General features: G+C 32.2%; 1 protein-coding gene across 2 annotated transcripts in view; it reads left to right on the forward strand.

Annotated features, from left to right (window-relative positions):
• The window catches only part of LOC143230471 (urease accessory protein UreG-like), a 52,040-nt gene extending 42,259 nt beyond the window's left edge, over positions 1-9,781 (forward strand). For both annotated transcript variants that reach the window (XM_076464100.1, XM_076464102.1), the window contains exon 8: positions 3,050-9,781. In XM_076464100.1, coding sequence (XP_076320215.1) covers positions 3,050-3,181 — 132 coding nt within the window. In that variant the 3' untranslated portion in view covers positions 3,182-9,781. The remainder of the gene's footprint in view (positions 1-3,049) is intronic.
• Positions 9,782-11,391: the final 1,610 nt, after the last annotated feature.

The following is an 11,391-nucleotide window of genomic DNA, read 5'->3' on the forward strand; positions in this document are numbered from 1 at the left end:
AAAGGACCAGTTTTAATGACATTAAGCTGAGAGCTGTAACAGCTATTAGATTATGGTATCTGACTTATACAACAAGTATGGAATGAAACATTAAAAGAAAATATCCAAAGTTCTGGAGCAAATTAAAAAGGAAGGAACAGTATATACTCTCATTCCTATATACTACATGAAATGTTTAGATTCTCAACTTTCATGAGTTTTCTAGATGTTGGATCATGCCTTCCAGAAAACAAAAAATCTAGATTAAAATATTTAACATGTGATTTAAAACCCAACAATAGATAAGTTTGTTGACTAAATTAATTATACAAAGTAAAATTGGAAGTTTATTTTGTACATAACTTTAAATGAATTTATTAGTGTTCTAAACTAGATCTTACAGAAACAATTTCTTTGTTTTTATGTAGACAAAAAAAAAATACAGGAGAGCAAAGTATACCCTATTTGCATCCTACATCTTAAATGCAATAAACAGTACAAAAAAAAGCCACATGTCTGCATTAGTTTTTGTTTTATTTTGAATTTTGCACAAAATTACAAGAGGGCTATACATACTGGCTTTCAACACCACTTACTTCCAATTCTTGTTTGTGCATATGCTCAAAAATTCCAACCTAAAGTTCCATTTGATAAGGAATAAGAGATCTTATTTTGTTCAAACCTGTTACTACTAGTTCTTTCTGTGACTGTATAATATTCTTGTGCTCGTTCGCCCAGGACTACCAAATTAATTCCTAGAATTTAACTGACCAGTTCAACAGTACCCAGTAGACTATGTTGAAAAGTTAGTATCATAAGAAGTTTGTCAGACTAATTTTGAAATCGTTTCCAGAATGAATGATTGAACTTGTGAAAAACACATTATTCATCTTGCTACCCAGGTAAAAGGACCAGTTTTAATGACATTAAGCTGAGAGCTGTAACAGCTATTAGATACTGGTATCTGACTTATACAACAAGTATGGAATGAAACATTAAAAGAAAATATACAAAGTTCTGGAGCAAATTAAAAAGGAAGGAACAGATCTAAATGTGAACTTATAGAATACTTAGAGAAAATATAGATTATTAGAAAATGTTTTTAATAATGCTAGTGTGTTCTTTCTGGGTTTTCTAATACACATGGGTATCAAGCTTTTGCTTTTATGAATTAAGATGTTTACAGAGACAATGGCCATTAAAAATTTTAATTTATTATGCATTTTACCCAAGCTATTGAAAAATGCATTTGTGTCCTTGACAAAACACTGAATGGTTGACTGATAATCTTATACAGATAAGTAAAATTGAGTTAAAACTAATTCTTTTCTTATGACATATCCAATAAGGCTATCTGCTATTGAAACTAACCTTGAACTGCTGATCAAAGGGAAGGTGAAAAGCTAGCAATATCCACCCCAATCTTTTTTTTTTTTTTTCTTAATTTGGAACTGCTGACTAGAGGTAAGGGAACTGTATAGTACAGCCAATGCCAACTTTTATTGGTTTTTCTTTCTTGTGTTGCTTGACTATAAGACTGTGGTTTAAGAAGCACTGTGCTGGTTGATTATTTGATTGTTATCAGTTAATGAAACAATTGATTAATTGATTAGCATGTAAATAATCACCCTGTTCTAACCTAAAGCACGGGTAGGCTTGTGTGTAAGAATCAGTTTGCAACTTGATCCCCTTCATTTCCTTCCAGAAGTTCATAACTTGTAGCATTGACCAAAATGATTCAGTAGAAGGTTCTGAAAATGAACAAGTGACAGAGAGCTAGAAGTATTTTGTTTTCAAGTTATTGTTAGGAAAGTGTTAAATTATACCTGTTTGAAAGTTATTGTTAGCTAGGAAAGTGTTAAATTATACCTGTTTGAAAGTTATAAAAGTGTTCTTTGATAAAGAAGACTTGTAGATAATGGTAGAATGTGTGACTCAAATCTCTCTTTTTTTGGATATCAATTTTATATTAATTGTATTCAAACAGCATAGAAAAACAAATTGGTTAAATGACTAGCTAATCATTTGTAATTCTAATTATGGTATGTTTAAGATAAAAGCATTGTTATTATCAATATGGTAGTAAAATCTTTTCATTATTTGACATACACAATATTAATAGTGGACTACTGCATATTTTAAAAACAAAAATAATGTTGACTATGTCGTTGTTATCTTGACATTAGAGATATGCCATGTATGAAATGTACAGATTGTTTTCAAAAAAGTGTATCCATAAGGGTTTGTGGAAATATGTTTTGTTTATGCAGAGCATGCTAATGTTGGTCATTATTAGATGTCAATCATAATAAATGAAGGCTAGTGTGAAAATGTCTTTAAACAAAAAAAATATTAATGAGCTTTATGGTCAAACAATTAGGAGATTGCTCTAATTACACATTTCTGCTAAGAACTGGCTTTTTTTTCCCCATACTTTTTTTAATGTATTTAATAGGAAAATAATGAATGCTTGAAATAATTTTGTGTAATACCTTTGTTTTACTCAACTACTACCTTAATAAGCCTAGTGATTAATCATTTAGAAAATTTCACTAATTACCATTACTTGATGGGTCCGGGTAAGTTTATGGACTTATAAAACCAAAATTATACATTTCAATTCTTGCACTAATTAGGGTGTAGATAGCCTATTATGCAGTTTTGTGCTAAAACAGGAACTAGGGCTAATTAACTGGTTTTACCATGAATTACTTTGATGTTTTTTTTCATGTACACTTCTGTAATGTATTAAGTAGAAGCAGTAGAAACACTTGTGATAATATACCTTTTGTTAGATGTAAATACTACCTTAATGTTTAATAACTCACCTTTAGTTTTACAATTTCTTTTTAATCTTAATGAATATACCTTTTGAGAATTTCAGTACAAATAGATAACAGTTTTAAGAAACATTTAAAAAAATTTAAGCTTCTTCATATATCTGCTAAAGAAGAAAAACTTGGCTGTTATACTATTATTATACATTTTACAGTCATTTTTAATTTTAATATATTATATTGAGAAAAATGAGTTGTTTTTTTATGGTTTTAATTTAATTTATTTCCTGTAGGTAATGGAATGTGATGCAAATGTAATGAGACAGAATGGACCAACCTTGTTTATTCAAGCTCGTTACAATGTCGGAATAGATGATGTCGCTAATTATATCATGCAAGCATATAAGGAGATAGTTTGTGTGTAATTGTTCCTAATGTTTGATTAATACCAGCTTGTTACTTTTGATACTACTACAATTTTCAAAAGAATTCAATTTATAAAATTTATAAGTACATTTTTATTAAGACTCACCTTTCAAAATTCCTTTTGTATTTTTGAATTGTGTTGTTTTTTAGACATGAGTAAACAATGAATACAAGTAACTGCAATGACACCAGCTATTCTGTCATTCTATATTAATTAAAATACTTGTAGTTTGTATCAATTCCATGTTTCTTCAGTCTCATAGTGTTAACATATTATAAATATATTTGCTAAAAACTGCTAAATATTTTATCTGGAAATGAATAAAGTTGTAAATTTAGATTTAGAATTAATTGAGTTCTAAACGCATTTTTTAGATTAGTTTATTTTGTACCAAAATAATGAGTTAATACTACTTAGTGTGTCGTGTGCAGTATGCAGTTTTATAATGGTATTTTGTTAGAGTATACATGTAACAAGACAAATATATAGCTATTACTGAAAGTGTTAATATTATATTTTGAGACGAGAATTATTGAAACCAAAGATAATGATGTAATGCATCTATGTATCATTTGATAGATATAAAGCTCTGTTCTATATGAACCATGTGGGTGGTTTTATAGTTTCTTATACAAATATATGAGTACCATTTAGTGGTATGATGTCAGTAAAACTTTTGGTTAAGTAATCAATGCAAAGAGATGCTTGTCTAAATAAATACCAGTAATAGTAAGCATATTTATTTTATAATATGCTTTTATGGAGAAGCTGATAGCATTTTATGATTTATACCTAACTTTAGTTAAATAAGTATGTGTAAACTACTTCTGTCTGTTTAGTATGTGTTTAATTTTTTACATCTTTCATTAAACTCACTATGTGTCACCAGTGCCCCTGTAACCTTTTCTTTAATATTAAACTCACTATGTAACGTGATATATGTATGTGACACATGAATCACTGTTTTCCTCTATTAAACCATCACTTTGAAGTTTGGCAGAAGGTATCAGTACCAGAGAAGTGGTGAAGAAGGCTGAGAAGTGTGATTACCTATTGGAAATGCATCACTTATTGTTTGGGAGCATTTGAGTTAAGATATTTTCTTTTGTGTGCCTATTGCTTCCAGTATGGCAAATAATTTTTTTTTTTTTTCTCCACATGAAGTGGTTACTTTTTGAGATTATTTTCATTTATTCTACTGATTCATATATTAAAGTTTATTAGTTTGTTCTTATTGCTATATTTTTGTAAGTGAATTTGTGAACCTTTGCAATGAAGTCTGAAGTTTATGATACTATGTCAGGAATCACACCAGCAACTAGCATTTTTTCTTAGGTGTGGATAAACTGACAGTGTTTTTATGGCTTTTATAAATCAAGAAATTGAACATTATATATACCAACCTTTATCCCAAGACATTGCCAAGGTTCCTTCAGAGTTTGCCTTTTCTTTCCATTCACTGTATGAAGAGTCACCTAGGCCTAATTTGGTCATTACAGATTTTCTGTAGGTATGTGTTGTCTTATTCCTATTTCTTATTCACTTTGTCCTTTCTTCTGAAATTAGAAAGTTTTTAAACTATTTTGGTTTTCCTTCCATCCTGTGATATTCAGGTATATGTTGATCAGTTTTTCTTGCAATTAAGTGAGGAGTTGAATTAAGCAAAGCATGCTGTGCTTTCTGTGGAATTCTGATCACTTCACCCTTTTTTACCATTGTGCAGCAGATTATTTGTCTTTAGATCAAACGTTGTAAGGTTCCTTGTTATCTACTGGGGGGAGGGGGCAGTTCCTGATCACATATTAGTCTTCTTATCCATGCCCAGTATTTTTCCTTATGTCTTACCTTAATCACTGTCTTACAGTATATTTCTACAATACATTTCCTATTTGAGTCTCACCACAGAAATACTGAGGGGTTTCTGCAGGTGCCTTTATCCTTCTCTCCTCCATCTTAGCCTGCATTTTATCTTTGGCTCTGGCATTATACATACATAGTTTCTTTGTTATTAGAACTTTATAGGTTGGGATGAAGTTTTGGCTCATGTCAGTTAATCCTTCACATATCTTGGGGATTTACATCTGGTATTATTTCTGAGACATTCCATATTTGATAATGTTCCTGAAACTACTGATTCTCGTGTAACATTGATCTGCCTACATTCCACCCTTATGACTATTAAAGCTTGTTTGTCTCAGTAAGAATCTCATATGCTTCTTATTCATGTTTCCTATCCTCCACCTTCACAACTCTTGCTTATTCCTTCTAATCAAGGTACTTCTCATTCCTTTTGTCAATGATGTATCCCATTGCCCTCATTACCAGTGACTACCTTGTGAATTCAGGTGTAGGGGGATCTTGACTATTTGAGTTTCTTCATGTGATCAATAGGTTATTCAGTTCCTTTTCCCATCTGTTGCTTCTCCTTGCCCTGTTTCCTTTTCTTTTCCATATCCTACAGTTTGCCATCATTGGTCAGAAGCAGTTCAAGAATTGATTTTGCAGCAGGCAATTAAAGTAGTTCCCCATCTTTCTTGGGAGATTTTATTACCTAGAAAACTGGGGATTGATGACCAGTAATTGATTTATCTTGCCTCTTCCACTTCTTTGCCACTATCCAATTTCACTGTGGAGTCTTTTTCTCACCCTAGTATCACTATTTTCTTCAGAGTTGTGGATGGTAAAAATGGATGTTTCTAATGCTTACCTATACATCCTGATAGCACATCTGTTTTGCTCTTACCTTCACTTTATTCATTTCTGGATGGTTTACCAATTTTGGGTTCTACTCTTTGGACTTGTTTCAGCACCTTATGTGTTTTGTTGAATAGTCTGGGCTTTTGCACATTATCTCTGTGTTCCAAGACCCTGATTTCTGTATTAGGTGGACACCTGGCTCCTTTAGCAAGAATCAGTCACTCATACCCACCAGCACCCTAGTAGCTGAAATGGGCTGACTGATCAAATTGTAGAAATCATTCCTTTAATTCATCAATGTCCAGTCCTTTTGGGGAGTCCCTTTTAAACCCAAATATCAGTCATGCATTGCCTTATCCTTTAGTTTTTCAATCAATGGAAATTTTGGTTCAGTCACTGACTGCTTCCAGTATTCTATTACTTTTTCAGGTGTAGTCCTCCATGACTGCATTGATTCCTCATGGTTGTGCTCATATAAGATCCCTTCAATAAGTATTTCACAAATGATGGAATCTTGCTAGATACATGCCCTTCCACCTTTTTTGTGATATGAACTGCAATGGTGGAAGGAGAAAGTCTATATATTGGTGGGCATGCTGCTTCCTTCTCCACATTTGGATCTACATCTTTTTATGGAAGCATCCTACAGGGATGGTGGTAAGGATCAATCACCAGGAAGTTTCAGGTCATTGTTTTGCACATAAACATTCTTGAACTTCTAACTATATGTCTAGCATTGTATTACTTCTTTCTTCTTGTTTATCATTGTTTAGTGATGGTTCATTCAGACAATTCTATGGTGGGGGCATATATCAATCACAAAGGGGGCACCCAATTCAGAGATTAATGTTTCCAGCTGTTGGATATATTATACTGGGCTCATGCATGTTACATTTGCCTTACAGCATGTTATGTGCCACTTGTTTCCAGCCTAGTCGTGGATCATCTTTTGCACCTTTACTGGATCTATCCAATGGGGCACTTAAAACACACATTTTCAGGAATGTATGCCATTGTTGGGTTTCTTTCTAAGTGGATGCCTTTGCCACAAGCTTCAATACCAAGTTACTTCTCTTTTGGTTACCAGTATAACACACACAGACTTTGGTACTCAATTCTTTCAACCAGGATTTGTCACACAAGTATCTCTTTGTGTACCTTTCCATCCAACTGCTTCACTGGGTGAATTCTCTTTTCATCTTCACTACTTGTTGGGTTTCCTGATTGCTTCCTATTGGCCAGTGCATCCTTGGTTTCAAAAGTATAATAACTACTGCTATCCTTATCTATCCTTCTTCCACTTTTTCTCTCCTTTCTTCATCAGCCTTGATCCTATATTCTGCATTTTCATGTTTGGCTTTTGTTCAGATCTTAGCAAGATAATCTGGTTTGACATATCGAGTAGCTTTCTTGTTAGCTAGTACCATATGACCATCTTCGATGGAAGTATTCCAATTCAAGTGGAAAGTCTTCCACTGTTGGTCTACTAACAAGAGGATTCCTGCTGACAAGCTTTAGTATGACTTTAACTGATAAAGTTTAATTCGTACAATTTTATTTTGTTTCAGGGGCTTTTATCTGCTTTTTTTGTAGCAAGTTGTGCTTGACTAGGTATTCTTTAAATCTACACTGTACAGCGATGTCAACTCTTGATATATCTTCTATGGCTTTGCATGCTCACTATTGAGATGAGGTGCTCCACAAAAATCACTTGATGCTGAATAACCTTGTAATGTTTTGCTTAATAAACATGCTCATCCTGGATCAATACCACCCATGGACTACATATGTATGGTAGAAGGGGATTGCTGACAATCCCTGCCATGCCTCGGATAAATAATTCAGTATGATCTGCTTTTAAACATAAGGTTTTGCGATCATCCTTTGCACTGTCTCCAGTGATGTCATTTCTCTGGACTCTCCACTGCATTCTGACATTCCTTTTCTTAAATGTAGTATGGTGATGTTCTGCTGGTGTGGATGAGACTTGACCTCCTGGTACCATCTATCCAACTGTGGTAGTTTGATAGTTGAGCTGTAAAAATTGCAATTTACCACTTTTGTTGGGAGCCCTCATTCTACCTTCCTGTGGATGTCAAGAGGTTTTGTATGTAGTTGACTTGCTGAGTATGGTCCATCATGCCCTAGCCACTCTACATCCAAAGGGTACATTCTTGTCTACCCATTTTTCTCTTGTGGGATGGAATTACCTTTGGTGGCCATGATTAGTATCACTTGTCTACCACATTCTTTCCCACTTGGATGTGCTCCTCTCAATTTCTGCTCTTATGTTTTACATGTTCCACACATGAGCAGAGAGTATACCTGGCTGAGAAATGGTGAGGTTCTCTTCTTCTGTTCTTTGGATTCATATCTCATTTTCAAGAGCATCCTTTGGACACTTTCAAGGCTACTTCTTTCATTCCCTCACACCAGTCCCTCCTCTAGCTAATCTTCTGAGAGGAGGTAAGTAACTTACAGGAAATTATATTTTTCCTATACTAAAAATGTATTTACAATAGGTATTTACCACCTCTTGCACTTCCCACCCTTCCTCTCCACTTCTCTGGTGGTGGGCAGAGCTATGTGTACCTTTGTGCATAACACAAAACAAACAAACAATGACTTAAAATTTAAAAAGTGCTTTATAGTGCTAGATAGCATTAAAATGTAATGTATTATCTTAGTTTCCTAAAGTTTTTATTATGTTCTTTCATAAAATGGGTCCAGTCCTTAGGATGTGATGCCTGTAAACATGTTTTTAAATAATTCTGATGACCTTTCATCCAAAAAGGAAAATAATAGTTGGATCCAACTTTAATGGCCAGAATATGTTTTCTTATGTTCATTAGTAATTCTAAACAGTCATAACAAAAGGAATTATTAGGTTTTTGTCTTTTGTACAAGTATTTTCTTTAATCAGGAGTTGATTGAACTATTGTTTGTTAAAATATTGTTGTAAATCTGAATTTGCTTTGCTTAAGGTCTTTTGATACTTCCATGTATTCTTTTTCTTGTCACTTTTCTATTGACCTTTTCTTGGCTTGCATTGTTGCATTCATTGTCTTTATAGAAGCTACAGTGGAACTAATCAACATTGATCCATCAACCAGCTAAATTAAGATTTGTTTTTTTTTAGTGTTTCATATTTTAGCATTAACAAGTAAACCCAAAAATATGACATTTGAAAACCTCATTATTATAGCTTCTTGAAGTAGAATTTCAGGACATTCACAACTATGCATTCAATACCAATTTGAATAAAAATACGAAGTATACAAAAATATAAAAAAAATGTGTACAAGAAAGAGAGTTATTAATAGTTGAGGATAATATATTGGAGTGTTACTAATAGAAAGCTGCAATTAGAAATTCTAAGTTTCTTTTAACATAGCAACTTTTCATATGTTAAAAGTGAAAGGGACACTTTCATTCCATCTCTTAAATTTTATTGTGAATGTGAAAGTCAAATATGTGGTTTTGTGCTTTTTATCAGTAACGCTCTGAAAAGTGTTTTTTATATACTTACTGTGAGGTTGATATCTGTAATGTCTTATTCTATTTGGTATAGTATAAATTTGAGTAAATAAATGTTCATAACTTTCTTGTGAAAGTTAGGTTTGAGATTGTATGTACACACCTTAAAAACCTAGATTTTAAAAGGAAGCATCAACAGCTTGTGTATTAGAAGTCTAGTCTTGTGAAATGTTGAGAACATTCAGTGAAAGATGGCTATCAAAACTTAATTAGCTTAACTTCAGGGATGAGAACAAGATAAAAGATTAACATAATTATAAAGTTTCAATTAAAACTGTTGTCTAGATCAGAGCAAATTTCTAGTATATTTTTTTAATATCTTCTATATTTGTTTTCTTCAATAAATATTAATAAAGTTAACAAATACAGTGTACTCTGTGTTTACTTTTCACAGTTATCAGCAACATTATTTCTTCTCAGATCAACAAGGTCGGTGATTATGTCATTCAATGGAATTGTATATGCTTTTTACACACGTGCACACTTATGCTTTTTATGTGAACCTAGTTGGGCTAAAGAGAAATTATACTGATGAAACTTCAGATCTCAAGTATTTATGAGATTTACCAAATGAAAATTTTTATGTCACTAAGTGTTATTGCTCTTGTAACAAAAAGGAATATGATTTTCACTGTCCCACTTAGAAGTTACAAGTGATGCAATTAAGTAAGCTATCTGTAATTCAATATAATCAGTTATTTTCATTTAATCATGTCCCCACTGGTACAGAGGTAAGTCTATGGATTTACAATGTTAAAATCAGGGGTTCGATTCACTTTACTGAACATTGTAGGTATTCCGATGTGGCTTTGCTAAAAGAAACACACACACTTAGACATATAATATATGTCATTCACATGGAACTTTCTTTCTACCTTTAAAAATTTTATTGCAATAAAATACCAACTGAACAATTTTCAAACTTTTTTTCAATTCACAATATTACATTGTAGTATGCAATTTATATGATTAATCAATATAATAGGTCACCTATGAACATCACTTACAACAGTCGCACAAAATTATTTATTAATGAAAATTAGTATTAAAGCTATTGATATCACAAAAATATTCAACTAGCTGAAATAATGTTCTATTTATTTATTACTATTTTCATTTATTTCAAACTATCCAAGTAATGAAAATATTGACATCATGATTTCTCATTATTATTTTTTTCAATTAATTCAAATTTTCTCAGACATCACAAACGTGTTGAGTTTTATATGTATAAAGTATGAAATGACTTGTTACATTCGTTGGCATGACTGTGGAAGTCGTGAGTATCCTGTTTGTTCAGAACTCATGAAAAAGGGTGTGTGATCTAATGGCCTTTGGTTACATAACTAGCAAGAGTGATGCCTTTGTTTGTAATAAACAATAGTGTCACTTTATCATAATATACTGCTTACTTGTTAAAAGTATGGTGTGTAGTTGCATTTATGCTTGAACTTTGTAAAGGGCAGATCCGTAAAGTACTAATGTAGTTTTCTACACTTTGTTTCTTGTCTGGTTGACTGTGTATAAGTATAATCATGGTAACAAATATAGCAGTAATAAAGTAAACAATTAAAATATGGAACTTACAAAAAACTTTTATATGATTGATCTGATGTATTTTAAAGTATTGACAGATATTTTGAATGTATAGTTGTAAAACTATATGAAGAGTCCATAAAACAGGTAAAACAGAAAGTACTGGAATGTTTCCAATATTATTTGTTTTGTTTAACAACGTTTCAAACCTCACATCCTTTGAAAAGTCACGAATACAGCTTTTATCAAGAAAGTTTTTTCGTCTGTTTTGTGTCTATGTAGTTAGGGACTTCAAAAACACTGATTTTTATTATTGCTGGTTACGAAGAACATAAATTGTTCTATTAAAATTGTGTAATAACATGTTGTTTTTTTTCAAAATATACAAGTATTCATGTTCTGAAATTTTCAGAAGTTTGCCCGTGCCCACCTACAATC

The sequence above is a fragment of the Tachypleus tridentatus genome, chromosome 10 (assembly GCF_004210375.1).
Source record: "Tachypleus tridentatus isolate NWPU-2018 chromosome 10, ASM421037v1, whole genome shotgun sequence".
NCBI lineage: Eukaryota > Metazoa > Arthropoda > Merostomata > Xiphosura > Limulidae > Tachypleus > Tachypleus tridentatus.